Source organism: Asparagus officinalis, chromosome 2, assembly GCF_001876935.1.
Source record: "Asparagus officinalis chromosome 2, Aspof.V1, whole genome shotgun sequence".
NCBI classification, from domain to species: Eukaryota; Viridiplantae; Streptophyta; class Magnoliopsida; order Asparagales; family Asparagaceae; genus Asparagus; species Asparagus officinalis.
In genome coordinates, this window is record NC_033795.1 from 64,641,058 (window position 1) to 64,664,782 (window position 23,725).

At 37.9% G+C, this 23,725-nt stretch overlaps 1 protein-coding gene across 4 annotated transcripts; it reads left to right on the forward strand.

Moving 5' to 3' along the window:
* LOC109831549 (asparagine--tRNA ligase, cytoplasmic 1-like) lies at positions 317–6,938 on the forward strand. Of its 4 annotated transcripts, none has more exons than XR_002244452.1 (7): positions 317–459; positions 3,650–4,240; positions 4,510–4,760; positions 4,834–4,963; positions 5,158–5,216; positions 5,308–5,529; positions 6,472–6,609. XR_002244452.1 is itself a non-coding variant. In XM_020398890.1 (7 exons), exons 3-7 carry the CDS (start codon positions 3,776–3,778, stop codon positions 6,653–6,655), a joined length of 1,089 nt encoding a protein of 362 aa, XP_020254479.1. In that variant the 5' UTR covers positions 317–459; positions 2,306–2,525; positions 3,650–3,775; the 3' UTR covers positions 6,656–6,938. The 4 variants fall into 4 exon arrangements, 3 of the variants coding, with proteins under 3 accessions (XP_020254479.1, XP_020254480.1, XP_020254481.1); XM_020398890.1 differs by lacking the exon at positions 5,308–5,529 and adding an exon at positions 2,306–2,525 and having other exon boundaries at positions 6,472–6,938; XM_020398891.1 differs by lacking the exon at positions 5,308–5,529 and adding an exon at positions 2,334–2,525 and having other exon boundaries at positions 6,472–6,938.

Genomic DNA, 23,725 nt, shown 5'->3' on the forward strand with positions numbered 1-23,725 from the left:
TGCCGCGCGCCGCTCCCAATCTCGTTCGATGGTGCTCTCCCTCGTCGCCGATCCGTCATGAACCCTCCTACAAGCGACTTCATCCCGCTAATGTCGCCGGCGACAGCAACTCTGCGACTCATCGCCGCAAGTGTGTCGCGGTGGGTAAAGACTGGCGCGAGCAGGGAAGGTGTTCGCTGGTTCCTCGAGCTCAACGATCGGTCGCTTGCTTGCGAACTGCAGGTCTGTCGACGCCGGGGTTTTCCCGCTGTGGGGCTTGACGGGTAGGGGACTGCGTGCTTGTCGCGAGGGGGAGATCAAAAGCCGCGAGGGAGGGGCACGAAGCAGCGGTCGGAGATGAGGGTCGAGAAGGTTATTGAGGTGGGACCCAGTGATCCTGGGAAGTATCCGATACCTAAAGCGAGGCTAACCCTAGAATTTCTTAGGGATTTTGTTCATCTTCGTGCACGCACAAACACGGTATAAAGTTCTTTTCCTTTTTTCATAGAATCATGAGCTTGCATTGTTTCATTGTGGAAACTTTTTCTTATCCTACTATAAAAGCCTATCAATCTAATTTGATAGGAAAATTAGACTGCAGTAAAAAAAAGGGGGAAATCTATCAGATTGGAACTTCCGTAACTTACATATGGATCCGTTTGGATACCATGGTGTTTTACTTGTTTCCACGTTTCCACAGTGTTTTTGCCAAAAACAAAATACTATCCGTTTGGAAATCATGGTCTTTTTTGAGCTAAATTATCCTCAATCCAAAATTACAATACTTATTTCAAAACACCTAAAAGTTGTTTTAAGTTTAGTGTTTTGGTTTTGAGTTTGAGAAATTGTTAATATAATATCTAACATAATATATTAAATGTAATTAACATAGAGTTATTATCAACATGCTTATTATACTATACTATACTATATTATAATTAATCTAATATATTAGTAATATTTATTAAATAATATAAAAATATAATAAATAAAATATCTTATATAACTATATAATAACATATTAAATACTAGTATTTAATATGTTAACAACGTATTATATAATAATATATAATAAATAATATAATTAGCAAATGTTAATGTAAACATAATATATTCATAATATAATAATATTTATTTATATCATAAATTATAATATATTATTAAATTACTATTAATAAACTCTAACTTATTAAAGAACATAATATATTGCATAATATTAAATTATTTATAATATCTTAATTTATTAATAACATACTAGTAATAACATAATATTAACGTTATTAATAATATTATATTATATGAATAATAGTATAATATTATATTAATAATAAAATAACATTATTATAAAAATATTAATATAAATATATAACAATAACAAATTGATATACCAAAATAATTAAATATATAATTATTTAAAAATAATATGTAATAATTATAATATAATATAACTCATTAAGTACAATATAATATTATAATACATTTTACAATTTTATATTGCATTATATTTAATACTTCTAATACTATAATAATGTAAACTAAATATTATAACATTTTATTGACAATATATTTTATTATAATTAATATATAATATATTAATAATATGTTTAATACTAATGTTGTAATGGGTCAAACTAGTGTTGACGAAAAATACTTAACATGATGTTTTGAAAACGTTTTAAGGGAAAAACACAACACCGTAGGGTTTTTTTACAAAAACACAACAAAAAAACACCATGGTACCCAAACGAAGTTTGACAAGCATGTTTGTTTTGAATTATGGTTAAGATTTCACCTGTTTGGGTTTATTAATTTTAGATCTACTTTTAAGTTGAAATAGGTACGTTAGATGTGGGTGAGCCATTAATAACGTGGTTTTCACTATAACCTGACCCAAGGAAACACATTAATCGGCGAGCCTTGAATCTGACGAGTTCGGATGGAGCACTCAAACTTAGATGGCGCACACAAGGCCTGGGGAATTGGTCTTGGATGCTTCAATTTGGTTATGTTTCTACAGGTCATGTTAGTTATGAACGCTTCCCTTTGAAGCGTCTGTTTGGTTTTATTGACAAGTATCATGTTTGCATGATGTATTTTCACCTGGCTTTGTATCTGCATGTATACACAAATAATGCAATATATGCATGTATCTATATGAATGTGTGATAGAGAACTCCACATTGAATGAACTATGTTTGTTCCATATTCATATGCTTGCTGTATTGTATTTTCGGACATGTACGTTTCCTTAACATGTACTCCCTAATTTAGATTGGAAATGTTAATTGTTGATCTGTTTTCAATCTTTAATTCTTTTGATGTTTAGCTGCTACTATCTCTTATGGGTCTTCCAGCTGAAAGAGCAAAACCATCTGATAAAGGGCTGACTGTACATATGAAAACACAGTCTATGAGCCAAACATGGTCAGTACGAATCAAATGCAGCTGATACTAGCTTGTAGAAGCCTTATTTGGCTGGTTCTTCTGTACCAGATGAAACTGAGATTGTATAGATATTGTGGATTCTTTCCCCTGAAACCTGAACGGTATGTATGAAGCTAATAAATTTCTAGCAATGCCTCATTTCTTGATTGGATCTGAGTAGGTAATTGTGGTTATCTTGAAAGGTAAATATCTTTGTTAGGTTTACCATGAGACTAAATATTCGCATAAGGTGTAATGGGATGTCAGGACCTAATTTGTTTCGTATATTTTAACAGTTTGCTGTAAGCCTGTCAAAGTGGTTGGAACTTTTTATTGTCCCTTTGAACTCAGTAAAACATGGCTTTTAAGGAACATACAACAGAGTTTACATTTCTCGGGATGACCTCTAGTCTTCCTTTATTCAATTCTTTTCTCTGTCCTCTTTTTTCTGACTGATACTCAATGATAATAGAAGTTTATTCTCCTCATATTTATTCCATCAATTCAAAAGTTCTTAATCTGGAAATAATTACCTCAATTTATAGTTAAACTGATGTAGATATGGTTGGTTCAGATTCATGCTTATTCCAATGCTTGTATGCCCTTAGCAATGAGTGTCGTTGTATATCAGCTAATCTTTTCTTTCACTATTTTATTTAACTTGGTTTTAAGCTAATATAGTTCTGATAGGGATGGAGAGATGGTAAAGGGGTTACCTTAATTTTCGTTCTCGCGGATAAATGATGATATTTATTTATTTTTGTTTCATTTCCATGTCCCACTTTAAAGTCTGTGATTCATGTTATGCATATTATATCTCGAATTTATAAAAGCTACGTTCTCTCAATTTTGATGCTTCAAAGCATTTAGTATACTACCCATTGCCGAATTAGGTCACCAGATTTATCAATTTTGGTTGGAATAACATCTAAGTCATAGAGAAGACATGGCTCTGAAAACTGATCTTTTTTATGAGCAATTAAGTGTCAGTGTCGAGTGATGGGTTAATATGTAACCCAATTTGGAGATTTTCTGCTTGCTAGTTTATGCGTGTTTACCCCAATTGGTTGTTGAGAACTTACCATAAAATATCTTAATTTAATACTTCTCTTTGTCTACTCAAATATATAAGCTGCCAAGTATGAGGTTGCATATTTATAGTGGTTCCCATCGGTTTTGAGATTTAGTACTCCTGTATAGCTTTCTATCAGTCAGTTTTTAAGGCATTGTTTGTCTTGCAATTCAGATATCTGCAGTTGCTCGAATCAGGGATGAGCTGGCTTATGGAACTCACACGTTTTTTAGGGAAAACGGATTCCGTTATGTGCACACTCCGATCATCACCACGAGTGATTGTGAAGGAGCTGGGGAAATGTTCCAAGTAACCACACTTTTCAGTGATGCAGAGAAGATGGAGAAAGAGTTACAAGAGAATCCACCACCATCAGAATCTGAAATTGAGGCTGCAAAGGAAGTTGTTGAGGATAAAGGAAACACAATTAAGGATTTAAAAGCTGCAAAAGCAAGCAAGGAACTTATCAAGGCTTCTGTTTCTGAGCTGACAAAGGCCAAGGAAACATTGTTAAAACTGGAAGAGAGATTCAATTTGAAAGGGGGAATCCCTCAGAAGGAGGGGAAGATTGATTATTCTCATGATTTTTTTGGGCGTCAAGCTTTTTTGACTGTGTCTGGCCAACTTCAGGTTGAGACTTATGCGTGTGCCTTAGGTAACGTGTACACATTTGGACCAACATTCAGAGCTGAACATTCCCACACATCTCGGCATTTAGCTGAATTTTGGATGGTGGAGCCCGAGATTGCATTTGCGAACTTGGAGGTATATATTTACTCTGCTGTTTTAGGTCCTATCTGTTTTTTATTTTTTTATTTTTTATTTTTATTTTTTAAATTTTGAACACCTTCTGCTATGGAACTGCAATGAAAATTGACCAACTTAACTAACCATTTCTTCTTTTGCATAGTTAGTACTTTGTGTCAATCACTGGAAATAAAACTATATTATCCCAATTCTGAGTTTAAACTTTTGGATTGTAGTTCAATAATTCCAGCTTTTTTTGAAAGTTTTTGGAATTTCTTGGAATGCAGGATGATATGAATTATGCAGAGAAGTACGTAAGATTTCTCTGCAAGTGGTTACTTGAACATTGCCTTGAAGACATGGAATTCATGGTGAAGAATTATGATAAGACAGCCATTGACCGTCTAAAGCTTGTATCATCAAGTCCATTTGAGAGGATTTCCTACACAAAAGCTGTTAACCTATTACGGGGTGTTACTGATAAGCAGTTTGAAAATAAGGTTGAGTGGGGAATAGATTTAGCGTCTGAGCATGAAAGGTATGATCCTAAAATCTTCGTTTTTCTAATACTTTTCTTCCGCATAATCCTGTGGCATTTTGTTTTGATAAAGGTACTTGACAGAGGTGATTTTCAAAAAGCCTGTCATTGTGTACAACTACCCGAAAGGAATAAAAGCATTTTATATGAGGCTCAATGATGACAACCGGACAGTTGCAGCAATGGATGTTCTCGTACCTAAGGTATAATTATTAATCCTGTTGTTTTTCACTGACTTAACATGTTTTGTGAAATCTCATCTGTTTCTTTACTGATATACAATTAGTTATCTGCAAATAATATGACTTAGGTTATTATTTGGTGAGTCTATATCAGCTTCATGATCTTCCATCATGGAGTTTCTCTAATTGCATAGATCTTTCCTGTGTGTATGTAGGTTGGTGAACTGATTGGAGGAAGCCAAAGGGAGGAGCGGCTAGATGTTATTCTAGAAAGGTACAAATGTTTTGCCTTATACATTTTTAGGCCGTGCAGGTCCTATACATTTTTCTTCACCATATATATATTGATGGAACTGTCAATTCAGATTATTGTGGTGTTTCATCGAATACTTATAGCTGAAACTGCTTTAGAGCACATTGACATAATGACTGCTTTGGGTGCAAGCTTGTGTGGAACAATGACATTCTTACGGTGTTGAATAGAGATAAATAGCCAACACAGAGATCCTCTGAAGAGAACACTTCCAGTGTGGATTCTGATGAAAATTTTATTTCCTGAAAAAAAAACGTCTTGCAAATGAGAGAAGGTTGGGACACACTCCTTTTCTTGCTAATCAAGACTGATATTTCATAATTGTAATACCTATTAATTATCACACTTTTGTTCTTGCAAATCATGTTTGGGAATGTCTGTTGTATTGCAGTTTTTTATTGTGAAACGTCTACCTAAAATGGTATCAGTCATTTTTTTTAAATTCTTGATATGGATATTTTGCGTCATCCCCAAGTATACATTTCAAAAAGTGTTATTGACATTAGTAATGATACTAGAAATATGATATTACATGGTTAGCTGCACCATCTTGCAAATTGTTAGAATGGTCATTTTGACTCATCGTATATACAAAGCTCCTCTCGTAGTTGTAATTGTTCAGAAGGTTTTTTTGCTTCCCCTTTTCTACTAGCCATTGTAACACTGGATAATGGCAATAATTGATAATTTTCTGTCTCCTAAATCTACTTATCGTTTGGTCTATCTATCGTTCATTAACCTTCAGATTGTGCATCTTTCGAATAAATGCATAGCTAACTCCAAAGTTTCCCTACTTTTTGTGTTGAACAAAACATGATTTGGCTTGCACATACTTAAGTTAGCTTGTTATGTATATTTCGCTCAAGGGCATCCTCTTACAGGATAGCTTAGCCGTATTATAGGCATACTTACATATTCAATTTATTTTGTTACTTTCCTGTATGATTTATCTTCAGAAAGGAAAAGACAAAAGAAGGTAATGGATCTCTCATATAAGAATCAGATCATGTAGCCGACCCCAAAATTTGGAATAATCCATAGTATATCTGCATAGAAGAATACGCTCCAAAATTTGTAGGGAAGTCATAGTCAATACCCAAGTATTTGTACTATCCGGGTTTTATACAATTTGATGACTTTGTGTTGTTATTATCTACAGCTGTTTAATCTAGTCTTTGAATTCTTTGACGTTTATTGTTATCTCTTTGCCTTGTAGGATAAAAGAAGCAGGGTTGCCACTTGAGCCATATGAGTGGTACCTTGATCTTCGTCGTTTTGGGACAGTCAAGCACAGTGGGTTTGGTTTGGGATTCGAGCGAATGATTCTATTTGCCACTGGCCTTGACAACATCAGAGACGTTATTCCTTTCCCCAGATATCCAGGGAGAGCTGACCTTTAGAAATTCTCTCAATTTTCCTTTGGTAGCAAGCTCTAGGTTACATTTTATACATTCATTATGGTTCAGCATTTCAAGCTTATTCTAGGTTAAGGGGATGTAATTGTTAAAAATGAGCTGCAAATTTTCTTTTCATGTTTAAATTTTTTTAAAACAGAGGTGGAATTGTGGTATCATAATGGAGAGTAAAGTGTAGGAGGGAAATGATCAATGGTATGACTCGAAGAATTGCGGTTACAAATGATACCATTTGTGATTTGCTGTGAGTCTGACTGTTTTTTTTTAATACTTGTTTTCCTTTTCTTTTTTGTGGTTGTGTGGATGAAATGCCCATCTAAAGTTCACCTGGTTTAAGGTTGAATTCATCTGATATTCATCATTTTACATTTGCATACGCATAGTTTGCAATGATTTGTTGTGATATATATTTTTATTTCTGATAGTTGCTACTTTGGTCAAAACCAGTTCGTGGAATTTTATGTGTCCACATCAACTTGTGCTAGTTTTTTCACGTAAAACAAAGTATAAATACATGAAGGGGGTGTTTGTTTAGTTGTATAAATTGTAAGTATGAAAGTCACTTATTTTTGAGACTTCACTAGTTTGTTTTATTGAAAATGATAGTGAAAGTGAGATCCAAAAAATAGTCCACATCAGNCATCCACATCATTTTTTTTTTTTTTTTTTTTTTTTTTTTGCAATTTCCACATCCCAAAAAAGTGCAAAAGTGAGCCTTGAAAGTGAAAAGTGAGGACCACATTATTATATATATTAAAAATATTATAATAATTAATATATTAGATTTGTTTTATCTTCAACGATATCTCATGTCCTCTAATTTTTCTCTCACGCCTTATTTCTCCTCGTTGTATTTTTTCCTTTTTATTTTTTAACTCCATAGAACTAATCCTACTGTTTTTTCTCGTGTTTTGAATAATATTCTTATCATTTTTTGTTGTAGCAGTAGTTTGAAATATGTCAATGATATTTGTTTGGGAAAAATGCTTCCAGCCCCCAAAACTAATGAAAACAAGCTTCCCCCTCCCAAGACTTTTTCAACGCTCTCAAAACCCCCAAATTCGTAACAAATATGCACTGAGCCCCCAAAACACAAAGACCAAGAGTATTAAAATTTGAAGACCATAATACCCTTTCTCTCTCTTTTTCTTTCTTTATCTGTGATGATTTGAAAGGGTTCCTCCGTCCCTTTCCCCGATGGCGGCCGTCATCATGTCCCTCAGCAGGGTCCCCACCTCCGCGATGAGATTGCCCCCTCTGCCGTCAACCTCGCCGTCACGAGCATCGCCCCGCGCACCGGTATCCTCCCAGGATCCACATCAGCCTCCCCAACCTGGGCCCCACCATAGTAAAGCTGGAGAGAACGAAGCATAGTTAGGGTTTTTGATGAGGAGGTCGAGGGTCATGTTGAGCTCCACGCGGATGGCCGGGAACGTGACACGTGGAGAGACGCCGGTGACGGCGAGGATGAGCAGGAGGAGGTGATGAGCAAGAGGAGGATGACGAAGTTTACGGCGGCGGTCGTGGTGCATGTGCGTCGGATTTTCAAAACCTGGATTTTGTTTTAGGTGGTGGGCACTTGCTGTGATTTCGTGGCTTCCTCGGTTCGTTTTGAGATTGAGGAGGTGCAAGAAGGAAGTGGGTCATGTTAGTGATTTTAATATTTTTTTTATTTTTTGAAGGGTTAATTGAGGAGGTGGAAGAAGGAAGTGGGTCCTGTTAGTGATTTTAATCTTGTTTTTTTTGTTTTTTGAAGGGTTAATTGTTGGTAATTTTCTTTTTTCTTACTGATTTTTTGTAAGATTCGGAAACATATATAACAATATATTTTTAGAAAATGAATATTTCACTTTTAATTTTTAGGGAAATTATAATAATATTTCACTTTTAATGAGATTTTCAAAAGCCAAGTGATTTACGCGTTGGTTGTGAAGGTTACGCGTCGCTTGTTAAGGTTACGTGTTGCTTGTTAAGGTTACGTGTTGGTTGTTAAGGTTACGGGTTGCTTGTTATGGTTACGGGTTGATTGTTAAGAAATTTTTGCATGGAACTGATGATGGCTACGATATTCTACAAACCTTATTCCGGGTTACGGGTAACCTTATTGCTAAGAGCCTAAGAGCCTTGTTGCCAAGGTTACGTGTTTGTTGTTTAGATTACGGGTTTGTTGTTAATGTTACGGGTTTGGTTGTCAAGGTTACGGGTTGATTGTCAAGGTTAATTTCACAATAAACATGTAACATTAACAACAAACGCGTAACCTTGACAACAAACCCGTAACCTTGACAACAAACGCGTAACCTTAACAACGAATATTCTAATTAGTTGTAAAATTAACCTTAACAACAAACCCGTAACCTTGACAACAAACGCATAACCTTAACAACCAACCATTATTCTTAACAACGAATATTCTAATTAGTTGTGAAATTAACCTTGACAACAAACCCGTAACATTGACAACAAACGCGTAACCTTAACAACCAACCCTTATCCTTAACAACAAATATTCTAATTAGTTGTGAAATTAACCTTGACAACAAACCCGTAACCTTGACAACAAACGCGTAACCTTAACAACCAACCCTTATCCTTAACAACGAATATTCTAATTAGTTGTGAAATTAACCTTGACAACAAGCCCGTAACATTGACAACAAATGCGTAACATTAACAACCAATCATTATCCTTAACAACGAATATTCTAATTAGTTGTGAAATTAACCTTGACAACAAACCCGTAACCTTGACAACAAACGCGTAACCTTAACAACAAAAGTGTAATCTTAACAACCAAAATATATATACATATAAATCCCAACGTGTAACCTTAACAACAAACACGTAACCTTAACAACAAATCCGTAACCTTAACAACCGACCACTAATCTTAACAACCGACGACAAACCTTAACAAAACACAATAGGAGACAAATAATCAAACTTCAGGCTTAACATAGATTCTATTTATGCCATAAAGGAAAACATATCTCAATACTAAAACCTCACACACGCATAAATTAATTCGCATCCATCAAAGAACACCAACAACAAACTACAACCCACAATCAAAGATACTCTTTTTTTATTCCCACATACAATAACACTATTATTTAGTAAAAACAACCTGAAGCAAAGAAACAAGACAAATGCTACCTAAGTGGTGAGGATGGGGGGCATGTAATCAGACTTGGTTCAAATAACACGAGCCTTTGTATCGGGGAAAAACTCCGTCCTTGGGAGCTCTGTAACAACTCCTTCACTGCTTACTCCAATGGGATAGCTAAGTAAATGTCCAGGGAGATCGCGTTCCTGAGAGTAGAGATCCCAGTATTTGTCAGCGATACGCTTCACTTTCTGTACAAACTCGACGCTCTCTAGATGGAGGAAGAAATCAGATCGTCAATGCCGGGGAGACGGACTGCTCGATGATGGCGACGTTGATGTCGGGGTTCTTGGAGAGCTCGTAGGCGCAGGAGAGGCCGACGGATTCGCCGCCACCGCCACCGCCGCCGCCGCCGACGGTGTTAGCGTAGGTGATTATGTCGGACATGTAGCGGCGGGTCATCTCGCGGGAGACGATGGATTCTTTGATGGGGCGGAAGCAGATGGAGGAGAGGTCGTAGGATGTGGAGATTTGGGGGCGGAGGATGACAATGATAGGGAGGAGAAAGATTGGGTTTTGAAGGCGGAGATGAGCTTGAGGCCATGGAAGGAGGAGAAAGAGAGGAGGTTGCGGTGGTTAGGTTTGGAGAGGAAGGAGGATGTGACAATGGAGGGTATTATGGTCTTCACGTATCTTAATTTCTTGGGTTTTGTGTTTTGGGGGCTCAGAGAACACAGAGTTTACTTTTGGGGGTAAAACACACGTTGAAAAAGTCTTGGGAGGGGGAAGCTTGTTTTCATTAGTTTTGGGGGCTGGAAGCATTTTTCCCTATTTGTTTTCACTGAAGATAAATAATTGGGTCATTTACATGTTGTAGCTTGGGTGTTCTTTGTGATTCTCTCATCCCCATTTGCAAGTATTACAAAAAAAAGTTGATCATAATGTTAATAATACCAAGGATTTTTTTTTGCTAAAATTTTGTCAGTGAGATTATACTGGAACTATACATGATGATTGATTAGTTTCGTGTATATATGTTTTAGGTTTTACTTATTTTGTTAAATTAGTGATGATGACTGCATCATCTCAGTTCTGGATATGGCTCAAAATGATAAATAGAGAAGGAGAGTGATTTAAAGAAAAACATGGTTTTTTAATATATAAATACAAAACAATGTTGTTACATCATCCTTACTTTTTTACTTTCAACAATAACTTGTTTTTGTAAACAAACAATGTATGTCACTTGTTCGCTGACTTGGATGCATTTTCGCACTTCCAAAAAAAGTCACTTTCATAATTTCAACTTTAGGGCACATTTGAATAATGAAAGTATTAGAAGTAAGAAGGACGTTATAGAAGTAACTTTCAAAGCTATGAAGTAGGAAGTAGTGGAAATAACATTTTTTTTGTTTGTTTCAAAAGCTATGAAGTAGGAAGTAGTGGAAATAACATTTTTTTTGTTTGTTTCATATATTTTTAGAAGTAATGAAAGTAGAACTTCTTCCTCTTCATTTACTTATATTTTTAGAAGTAATGAAAGTAGAACTTCTTCCTCTTCATTTACTTTTTTTTGTTTGGATAACATTTGAAAATATTATTAGAAGTAATTTTATCAATGAAAAGTTGTTAGAAGTAACTAATAAAGGAAATATTAATAAAAAAATTTATTTATGTCATAATTAATATGCATTTCAACTACTTCCGAGCTACTTCTGAGTATTGAGGATTGGAAAAATATTTTGAAAGTAAGGATAACACGTAGACGCCACATAAGCATTTAGGAAAGTATTGGAAGTAAGTTTTTCAGAGAACCAAACATACTTTTTTGCTTGGAAGTAGCAGAAGTAACATCTACTTCTTTTACTTCAGCTACTTCACAATTACTTCGGTGTAAACAAACAGGCTAGTTGCAAGTAGATAAACACCCCTAAATCTAGTTTCTTTTGTTAATTTTAGCAATTAGAAATCCGTATATTCTATCTTTATTTATTTCCTTGTAATGAGACAATGATGAAAAAAATCTTTGAACCATATCTTTTAGGTAGGCCTGTCCATCCGGGCCGGCCCGGGCAGGGCAAAACCGGGGCCCGAACCCGGGCCCGGGTACCCCGGGCCGGGTTCCGGGCTGGCCCGGATTTTTTTCAATTTTTTTTATTTTTTTTCAAATTTTTTAGATTTTATTTAAATTTTAAATTATACAAAAAAAAGACAAGAAAAATAATAAAAAACAATAATTTTATTAATCACTTAAAATAACATAAATTACAAATAAAAAATGATAAAAACAAATTCTTTATTAATAATTAATAAATCATTTACAAATTATAAGTATAAATTTATTTTGGAATTAATCGCATCACAATAAATAAGTAAATCCTAACTAGGTTGGCACCTCCTCACCTATATCACTATCATTTGCAACAATTTTCATAATAATTCTTTACAAATTTTAAGCTAAGGCCTAAGATATAAAAATTATAATTTATTCTTTATATCTATCTGCTAGTCCCAATTCTTCAAATTTATCTTCAATTCCAGCCATCCGATCGATGCCTTGCGTTCGCTTCTCGTACCTCCACCAATCTTGTAGGCACATCACCGCTTGTACAGTATATGGATCCAAGCATGTCCTGTGATCGTCGATCAAACGACCTGCTGTGCTGAAGGCGGATTCCGAAGCTACCGTCGAAACCTGCACTGTTAGTAAGTCACGAACCATGGTGGAAAGTATAGGATATGAAACTGATCCATATACTTTCCACCATTGCAAAATATCTAAAGCATTTCCTTGACATCTAACTAAAGAAGCAGAAAAATATTCATCTATTTCAGAAACCTCCGATGATGACGATCCAAGTCCAGATCCACCAGTTAGCTCGGCTACCATTGCATACCTATCAAAACTTACACTTTTACCTCGGGCTCGGGATGAGCTCGAAGAAACCGAAGCTGCAGACTGTTGTGCAGCTACACCATGTCTAGCTGCATACTCATCATATAAAGTTTGAAAATAATTTCTAATAAGTAAATGATGAGTAGTAGCATTCAGGGTGGTTCCATCATCTAAGTCTATAACCTGTCCACCATACAATGACTGTAACAAACTTCGAAGGCCAATATCCTTCAAGCATGGATCAATAAGAACCCTCAAACCAAAAATATGAGGAATAGGCCTAAAATACTTATTAAATTTGCTCTCCATTTCAAAAACCATAGGTCCAAAAGTAGCATCCAAACGATATTTATCAAAAAAATTTTGAATATTTAAAATTTGTAAAGCAGCTAAAGTAATGGTTGGATAATAACAGCCAGATAATAACATGGTAGCATCATAAAAAACTTGTAACATTTCATTTAAATTACATATAACTGTCCATTCATCTTCAGTTATTCCATAAGTGCTACCAGAACTAGAACTAGAAGCATAATAGTTTATAAAATCAGTTATAATGTCTTTATATTCTATTGCTACACTTAACATTGCATATGTGGAATTCCACCTATGGTCAACATCTTTTGGAATTAGTCTAGGCTTTACATTTTTTCTTTTACAAAATTGTTTCCATCTTTTAAGTCTTTGTTCAGAAGCACTATGCATGTAAGCAACTGTTCTAACCTTTTCTATCATGGGTTTAATTTCAGTAAATGCACTTTGAACAATTAAATTTAAAATATGACAGATACACCTAATATGAAAAAGATCACCATGACATGGCAATGATAAAGTTGATTTGATAAAACCAACAGCTACATTGTTATTACTTGCATTATCTAGTGAAAGAGAAAATATTCTTTCTGAAATTTCTAATTTCATAAGTTCTTCAATTATTAAATTTGCAACATTAATACCAGTATGTGACTCTTCTATTGCAATAAAAGAAACAACTCTTTTAAATATTTGCTAATTTTTATCAATCCAGCGTGTTGTGATACATAAATATCCAGTTAGTGCTCTAGATATCCAAATATCAGAAGTTAAAAAAAATTTACAGTTTAAATTTTTAAAATAAGAAATTATTTTTCCTTGTTCCTCCTGATAATATTTTAAAATATCACGTTGACAGGTTTGACGAGAAATTTTTTTAAATGCAGGATAAAAACCATCCCTAAACATATCTTCAAATTCATCATCTTCTACTAATTTAAAAGGAAGGTTTTTAAGAATGATAAACCTGATTACGCATTTCCTGGCTCTGGCAGCGTCATAATTCCAACTACCGAGACTACCAGAAGAGGAGGATTGAGAAATCATAGATTGTCGGATATCACCTTGAGGAGTCTGGCCTTTGTTGTGTTTATCTAAATGGCGTTTGAGGTGGTTGATGCCACTCTTATGATGAGCTTGAAAAATCTTGCCGCACAACGCACACTTAGCCTTCTGAGTGAGGATCCTACCGTGTTCATCCTTGGTGACGTCGACATTCTCGTAAAAATTCCACACATCGGATCTTGGCCTTTTAGGAGCTCTTGGTGCAAATTCGTCGCCACCGGATTCGGGATTAACTTCGGTAAGAGTAAACCCAGTAGGAGGACTCATTTCAGGGTCGGGAGATAGGTTTTACTCTTCATAATCAGATCCGGAAGCCATTTGATGAAAGGGTTAGAAAGTATAAATAAGAGAGTATAAGAGTATAAGAGAGAAGTAGATGAGTTTTGGTGTGAAGAAAACAAATGAAAACCCCCTCTATTTATAGAACCAGCCCCTAAGCAAATGACCAAAACAACCTCACAAAATAGCCGTTTTTTGACCGTTTTTGGGAACAAAACGGTCAAACGACCATTTATGGCCATTGTGGCCGGGCCGGCCCGGCCGTTTTGGGCACAACGGTCACAGGTTGGGCTGGCTCCGGACCGGGCCTAGGCCGATGGGCTTTTTGGACAGACCTACTTTTAGGTGATTGGGAGATGCGGGCTATATGTATTTGCCAAACACTTTATGGTCGCTGGCTTGCTAATATTCCCCGAGGAGAACGGTTCTGTTTTTCACCCATTAATTTAATTAAGGTTTTTTATAATTTTTTTAAAAAAGTTCAGAGGTAAAAAAATGTAAATCACTGATTTGTTGAGAATTAATAAATCGCTGATTTATTAAAAAATAGTTTGCTTATTTCATAAAAATTGAGTCTTTTTCATAGGTTTAACATCCGGATGTCAAAGATTGGGTTTTTAGTACCAAAAAATAAAAATTTAATGAATATTTGAATCTTTTCATAATAAACTATTTTTCTATTCCATGACCAAATCACCATCAAGAAACTTACGAAATCCTAGATCCGGCTCTAATTACAATATAGGATCCAGATAACTACAAGCACACAATATGATAAATCTATATCTACATTATGCACAACGAAAATAAAAAAACCCTAGCATGCTTTATAAGAATATAAACAACAAGTTTAGGGTTTACCAAACAGATCGTTTCTGTAGGATTGCCACACCTCACACAGTGTAAGCTTGACAAAACCGTCCGCTACACGCGCAGCGACTACGAAAGCATAAAGCCACAAACTTAATCGAAAAAGGAGATGATGGCTATTATATGTATTCATATATTTTCTCTTTCTCACTCATCATAGAAAAACTTATATCTATATATAAAGGCTTAGAGATAAAATCATACACTTATTAGAGTTTTATAATGAGTAAATATTTGATTATAGAAAGAATACTATAACTTATTGTGAATTTTTTTCCCCTTAATAGTTACACTCATCTTTAATTGAACTTTTATAATGCAAACCACAAAGTTGACGATTCATATAATAATAATAATAAGATAAAAAAAAGCACAAATCCATCAATTATATAATACATCAAAATTTCATAGTAGTCCCTCAAATCTTCTAAATTGCTCATAAGTCCCTCTAATTCCAAGGAGCCTCACAATTTGGTCCGCAATAACCAAATTAATTTACAGTCAAAATAATAATCAAAAGCACTTAAAGTCATATATTGAGTAAATATTTGATTATAGGACTACTAAAACTTCTTGTGAAATTTTTTTTTCTTAACAATTACACTCATCTTTAGTGGAACTTTTATAGTGCAAATCACAAAGTTGATGTTTCAAATGAAAAGAAAAAGGGTAAAAAAGCAAGAACCCATCAATTGTATAATAGAGCAAAAATTAAGATAGAAAGAAAATGTATGATACTTATAATAGAAAGTAAATTATAAGAACTAGTGACAACATACGCTTAACGAATATGCATAACAATCTCTCTCCTACCTTAATGTTCTTGATGAAAGAAAAATCTATACTACACTAACAAGTCTAAAATATCCTCCAAATCATTAAAATCAGTTCTACAAACATGTGCATGGTTCATCTGAATCTACACTACATGTGTGTTTGGTTAGAGGGTGTTATAGTAATAAATATAATTGTATCCACAAGTAGTTGCAACTCATATTGTCGCATTTATATATAGTTGCAACTCAAATGTTGTTGCAACACTCTTAAATTTGAGTGCGGATGCAACACTTTTATTTTTAACATATTTGAATAGCGGAACCAATTTTTCACAATGCCGGGCCCGCAAGATGCTTAACGGACCAAGATGTTCTTAAAAAGCGCTATGAAAATTTTACACCCTCTTAATTTGAAAATTACACTTAGTATCACTTTCCTCTTTCTATCAAGAATGAGAAAGGAAAGAAGAAGAATAAGCTATGCTTATAATCCAAGGTCTTACGGCCATTTACTTTAAAACCGACCTAGTTATATAGGCTCTCATGCACCCCAAATACAAAGTTTATTTGCATACAAAGTGTACATCTACACAGTAAAAAGTGTATTAGCTCCATACTATAGAATGTATAGCTATAACTATAGAGTGTAACTACATGCTATCGGATGAACATACTCTAATTTATAGCTGCACGCTTCCTATTCAATATTTTGGGTGTTAAGATAAATAACTTTGTACTTCAAAGTAAATAGGAGAAAATTTTGGGTTTACATATGCAATCCATAAACTACACATTAAAGTTAAGATAAATAACAAAATAAAGTAAGATATCCGAGGTTCCACTTTTAAATGTCAGCTTATTTGCATTTTGGTACTTAGAAGTTCTAATTTTTCTAACTTTGATACCCAAAGTTTTTATTTGACACTTTAATATCCCAATCTCACTTTTTTTATCTTGATACCTCAGAGTTTTCTCATGACAACTTTGGTACCTGAAATTTTACAAGTTTTTAATTAGGTACCAAATTGCAAGACCCTTAGAATTTGTGGGATTTATGAGCAATTTCAAAGATTTGAGTGACTAATATTGAATTATTGGAGATGTAGGAGACTAATATCGAAATAGCCCTAAATCTTTGTGAATATTTGGATATCTATAGATAAACCACCCAGAAAGCTTTAGAATTTGTGTGTTGAAAATTACAAATGGTTTAGACAAATTAATTTTAGGCTGAAGAATAGTATATAATTTTATTTTGAAGTTTATATCGTTGATCAATAGATAAATAATGAATATCAAAGACTTTGAATGAGGATGCATGTCGGTTATACCCATCATTGAAGATTTGATCAAAAGATTTATTTATTATTATTATTTTTTTTTTGGTATTTGGCGCAAAAAATGGCAGGAGCGGTTTTCAGCGTATGTTAGTAGGCGAAAAATTCCCTGCTAACCTGCGCATCCGCTGTGATCTCAATGGCGAAGAAGAAGAAGTTTAGCGGGAAAAAAGTTCTTAGCTCTGGATTAGGATCCTCGATCTCATCTCAGATCAACATTGAGGATAATTCGGTTGATAGTGGAGATGAAGTTGACTCTCTCATGGGATCTATAGGACCTAAGGGAGCAACGAAGTCCAAATTGCTTTCGGAGATTCTTGAATCATCATGTACTGTGTTTGATTCAAATCTTGATCAAAGGTCGTCTTCTTTGGTGAGAACTCAAGATCGAGTTCCTTTGATGGCGGGAATCCAAAATCGACAGCTATACGAGGCTCCGGTGGCGGGAAGTTCTGATCTCTGTAAGTCTTCCTCTTCTTGTAATAGCGAAAATCTCTCTGCTAGGGTTTCTTGGGCGGAGGAAATTGAATCGGAGCTATCTTTATCTAGATCTAAGTCTATTTCCAATCCTGTACTTCTGGTTTCAAATACTAAGATCGATGATGCTTTGAACAATTCTAAAGTTGATGATAGTTCTTTGTCTCTGAAAGAGAGAAATAATGCTAATCTTGATGAAATTCTAGTTCCTCCTCTTGAGATCTCTAAAAATCCTATAAAAAGCTGGAGTAGTTTGTTCTCTGATAACAGAAGGCCTGGTAAAGGCATGGTCTTAAATTACTTGCCTCCAGACACTAATGATTCAGTAATTTTCAATGAAGAAGAATGGAATGATGGTGCCTCTTGTTAGACCCTAGAGGGGGGTGATTAGGGTCTTATGCTAATCTAATCCGATTAAATGCCAATTAAACTGGGTCTGCAGGCGAGCTCGGATGCGCAGGCAAACTTGGGGTCTGCAGGCGGATTTGAGACTGCAGGCAAATTTCGAGCTGCAGGCGAGCAACCAGACTTGGGTCTGCAGGCGGATTTGGGACTGCAGGCAGATTCGAGCTGCAGGCGAGCTGCTGAGCATGGATTGAAGAATAAGCCGTAACTTTCAAACCGTAAGTCGGAATTGGACGAGTTATATATGAAAATCGCCTATCTCGACGAGATGGAGTCATCCGAACCTAGCCGAAGGCTTCGGTTCGCTTTCTCCGTTTCGCCAAATTCCTTACGGTTTGGGAGATATCTGCGTTTTCCCCTCTTTTGCTATTTCGGGTGAGGTTTTAGCAGTTTTGTTCTGAACTTCTCTGATAAGGATTTAAAGGCAATTTTTATTGCCTACAATAAGCTCAATAGGTTGTGTGTGAACAAAGAGTATCAATAAAACGATTAAACTCAATATATAAATCTAGCTTATGGAAATTAAGATCAAAACAATAAATAGCTAGAATTAAGTTTAAGGAAAACTTCTCTATAGATCAAGAGTGAGAGAGAGATGAGTTGAATGCCCAAACACCAAAGAATGATCTCCTCTTTGCTCTTGTGAAATTTGCTTCACAAACTAAACTCAAACAAACTCTTAAACTCTTTTAAACAAAACTTAAACCCTTGATTAAAAACTTTCTTAAACTTGTTTTAAAACTCTCTTAGCTAGATTGAAAGAAAACAGCAAGGGGTATTTATACCCACTTGAAATCTCAGCCAAAACCCCAAAACAGAAAGACCAAAATGCCCCAGAAAAGTCAGCTCAGAAATAGCCGTTAGAAGTCCAACGGTCACATTGTCGGTCGACCGAAAATTCCGTCGGTCGACCGATGAGAGCAAAAACACGAAGAAAACGTTCTGGATCATCGTCGATCGACCGGTGCGGTCGACCGATGGAGTTTTTCGGTCGACCGGACCGGTCGACCGACAGACTCTTGACCGGTCGACCGTACCGGTCGACCGAAAACTGACATTCTAGAAAAATCGGTTTTAGAGCTGATTTTAAAACCCTGTTTAAAAATATCAAATAAATTCCAAAAAATGTAAAACTTTGGGGAATGATTGTAGACATGATAATAAACATGCTACAATGACTGGTTATCAAAAAGGACTTCCCAAAAGAAAAATATCATCATTTTACAAAAATAGTTCAAAAACATGAAAACTTGAAAATTGATATTTTGATATTTTGACTTAAACAACATTTTGAAACCTTATGAAATGATTGTATAGACTTGATAAAAGATATAACATGTTGTTATGTATGAACTGATATTGAAGTCTATAAACTAATAAGACAATATTTTCACAAAATTACATATTCTATGCAATAAGTACTGAAACACAATAGAGTATGTAATATCATGAAAACCAAAACACATGTATGTATATATATAAACTATATATATACTATGAAACCAATAGATGTGTGTGTATAGATAATTGAGCTTAGCGTACTTAACACACATAATATAAATCCTAAACTACATTACCCAAGCGGACAACGTCATTTGCGGGAATGACGGTGTCGGCTATCAGAGGTAATCGTTAACGTGATAGGAATTGCCGCGATCGGAGCGACTTTGAGGACCTACCATCCTTTTGAAGAGGATTGGTAAGTTGATTTTGTCAGAGGTGTAGTGTTAACATGACAGTGGGAGTTTATTGCGATTTGAGCAACTCTATGGACCTACCATCCTATTGAAGAGGACTGGTAAGTTGATTTGTCAGAGGTAACTGTTAACGTGACAGTGGGGGTCCCGCCATCCTATTGAAGAGGATTGGCGGGGGATTGTGGCTTTGGTCCTAACTATCTGAAGGTTTGACCAAGTGGGAGTTTGATGCAGCCCACCTGAACTGCTAGTCTCGCCTGTTTTGAGCGGTTCGCCATAAATGAAAACCAGGCTCAAGAAGTGGGGCTCACCTAACTGTTAGGCTCGCCTGATTTGAGCGGTTCGCCCGTACTGGGAACCTGGCTCAAGAAGTGGAAGTGTGGGGAATAGTTTAACCTCTTATACCAGTTGGAGGATCAGAAGAAGCAGTTTATACTCGTGTACTTGTCGGAGTGTTAAGGGAGCAGTTTAAACTCATGCACCAGTTGGAGTGTCAGAAGAAGCAGTTTATACTCGTGTACTTGTCGGAGTGTTAAGGGAGCAGTTTAAACTCATGCACCAGTTGGAGTGTCAGAAGAAGCAGTTTATACTCGTGTACTTGTCGGAGTGTTAAGGGAGCAGTTTAAACTCATGCACCAGTTGGAGTGTCGAAGAACTATCAGAGGTGATTGTTAACGTGATAGCTTTGTAGGCCCGTCGTCCTATTGAAGAGGATCGACGGGAGATTGTCAGAGGTGTAGTGTTAACTTGACAAGATTGTCGCGATTAGAGCGACTATGTGGGCCCGCCGTCCTGTTGAAGAGGATCAACGGGGGAAATTTGGAGGATATGAGGGATCGGTCTCCACTACCAAGGCATCTTGGTCATCATCCCCTCGAAATTCATGCGGGTCTTCGTCACCCATATGCTTGAGCATGCTCTCGACTTGTTCTCCTTGGCGGAGTAAGTCTTTCCATGAGCGAGCTTCAACAGCGCCCATATTGGACAGAACGCTGATGGAGAGATTGTTCCGGCACATCTCGATGAGCGTGGCCTCGGAAACTCGATCGCGGGAATGCAACGATCGGTTTCTGAATCTCTTGACAAAGCTGCTTACAGACTCTGTCTTCCTCTGCTTCACAGTTAGCAGGGTGGCCATAGATACTTCTGTGTCATCATCGAAGAATCTGGCCACGAAGAGCCTTTCCATGTCCTTCCAGCAGGTGATGGACCCAGGCTCCAATCTGCGAAACCATTCAAAAGCGACCCCCTTGAGGGTACCAATGAACAGTCGAGTCATAATGGGATCGTTTCCCACTATGTGTCCAGTTTGCGCCTGGAAGTAGTAGATGTGCTGGGTAGGAGAACCCTTTCCATTGAACTGCAGGAGGTCCAGCGGCTCGAACTTTGCCGGGTAGGAGACCGCATCCCATTCAATTGGATACGGTCTGACAACCCCCAGCTTGTTCGCATGCTTCTGGAGCTTCAAGGCGTCGAGTTGACTTTGGAGATCGTCAAACCTCTTGTCTCTTGGGTTATGGCCCGAAGATGACGCTCCTCTAGATGACTCGGATGAGGAGTGAGAAGGAGTAGGCACCCGCTCTTTGTGCTTCAAGGATTTATGCGAAGCCCGCGAAGTCCTCTCTCTCTTCCTCTTCTTCTCGCTCAGGAGCTGCTCCAACATCTCCTTCAGGGAGTCGATGGTTGCTTGTTGCTCGTCGAGCCTCCTAGACATCTCCTCAGGGATGTCAGTCATGTGCACATTTGTGTGCTTGCCCTGAACTGAGCTTGAAGTCTCCGACATTGCCACTGCTGAGCAATCGTCGTCGTCGTCAGAGACGGACGTCAGACCCGTGCAGGCAAACGAGGTGGCCACCCCCATTTGGGCGTGAGCGTGTTGGCGAGGTTCATGCTGGCGAGGTTCGCCCGTCAGGCGAGATTGGCACAGTGTGCCTGCGCCTGTCTGGCGAGCTGTTGCTTCGCCTTTCTGGCGAACTTGAGCCGTCAGGCGAGATTGGTGAAGTCCGCTTGTTTGACGAAGACCACTTGAACTGCAGAGTTCGCCAGGCGCCCTTGGTTCGCCAAAATTGAGTACCTTGCTCACAGAGTGGGGCTCGCCTAAACTGCTAAGCTCGCCCGATTTGAGCGGTTCGCCAAAAATTGAAACCTGGCTCAAGAGGTTGATTCTTTTCAAGCCTGAATAATAATTCAGGCTGTCGTGGGGGATGAGGGATTGCGCCTCGAGACGAGCGAGAGCTTTTCGTCGCCGCTGTTTGGATCTTTTTGAACGAGGAGCGTTCATGTCGACGACGGAGATATTCTGCGTCGACACAAATGGTTGATTCCTCTTGCACAGGGGTCTGCGAGGATCGTTCATCGACCCATTCAGCAGCTCCTAGACCCGTATTCTCGAATCTCAGCTCGGCCTCAACTGGTTTGGGGGGAAAAGAACCCCCTGCCTCGGCTTGGGTAGATCCCTCAGGCTTGGTTGCCTCGGCCTCTTGGGGCTGGGCCACCCGCACGACTATGCAGTTATCGCGAGATGTATTGCCGCCAGAAGAGGACGATTGTAAGTACCCCTCGAATTTGATCACAAGGGACTCAACCGTAGTCCCTGCAGCAACTTCGTCGGACTGCGCCACCACCAATTCATCTGAATGAACGGATTCTCCCACTGTGGTCGCCATCTTCTGTAGGGTGAAAATTTGATTCTTCCGAAGAAAGGAGTTTCGTTTGTATTTATAAGAAAGCTTATTACAAACTAACAAATCAAATGTTTACAACAGAAGCAGAGGGAAGGCCCTCTTTGTTTTTGTGTGGGGACTTTAGGTGGCGATAGGATGCCTCGCTCGGTGCTCGTGCCGAGTCTGCTTCCCTTGGACGATCCGATCGAAGTTGCTGTCGGAGCTTCAGTTCTCAAATGAGGGAGCCTTTGGCAAAGGTCCAGGTTCAACCTTTGGGAGATTAGCCAGCCGAATATGCGACAGCCAATCCCTTTCTCATGCTGGCTGAAAATGGGTTTTAGTAGGCAAGGGATGACATGGGCCATCCCTTGATTCATGGGATTTGACCATGTGAGGGAGACAGCTTGACTGCTCCTTGAATTATGGGATGTGACCACACGTCATTCAGAGATATCCTGCTGTTCACCTGCAACAGGAGCAGTCATTCGAGGAGCCATGTTTTACATCACGTCACTTAGGAATGAGAAAGCCACTCCTCGTATGCGTGACAGCGGCTGGCAGTCTCGTCCCCTCACTTGGACAACTGAGGTGAGCCGCATTTATGAACGCGCAGGTTGATCTGGCATCTGTCCGATCACTCGTACCGTGAGCAGTCATTCGACGGGCCTGGAGTACCGTGTCTTCTCTCTTCAGGCCGAGAGAGGTGGGAAAGCGGGTTCCTGGTACTCGAGTAGGCTTGGACAGCTCGCCGGGTGCTGGCGGATCCGGCTCTTGACTCAGACAGCCGAGGTGAGCTGCATTTATGAATGTTCAGGTCGACTTAACACCCGCCCAATCATTCGTACTGTGAGCGGCCGCTTGACGGTCTTGGGGTACTGTGCCCTCTCCCTTGATTTGTGGGATTTGACCACTGATGTAAATGTTCCCATACTCCAAGTGTGCAGTTGACAGTGAGCTGGCGAGTCTGCAGCTTGGGTCTGCAGGCAGACTTGGGTCTACAGGCGAGCTTGCAGACGAGCTGAGTCTGCAGGCGAGTTTGGGACTGCAGGCAGACTTGGGTCTGCAGGCGAGCTTGCAGGCGAACTGGGTCTGCAGGCGAGCTCAGGTGCGCAGGCAGACTTGGGGTCTGCAGGCGGATTTGAGACTGCAGGCAGAGCTGGGGATTGCAGGC

Coding starts and splice junctions, on each gene's coding strand:
- LOC109831549 (XM_020398892.1), top strand. CDS start 337: ATGAGGGTCGAGAAGGTTATTGAGGTGGGACCCAGTGATCCTGGGAAG. Junction 4,241..4,509: donor TTGCATTTGCGAACTTGGAG/GTATATATTTAC, acceptor CTTGGAATGCAG/GATGATATGAATTATGCAGA. Junction 4,761..4,833: donor TTAGCGTCTGAGCATGAAAG/GTATGATCCTAA, acceptor GTTTTGATAAAG/GTACTTGACAGAGGTGATTT.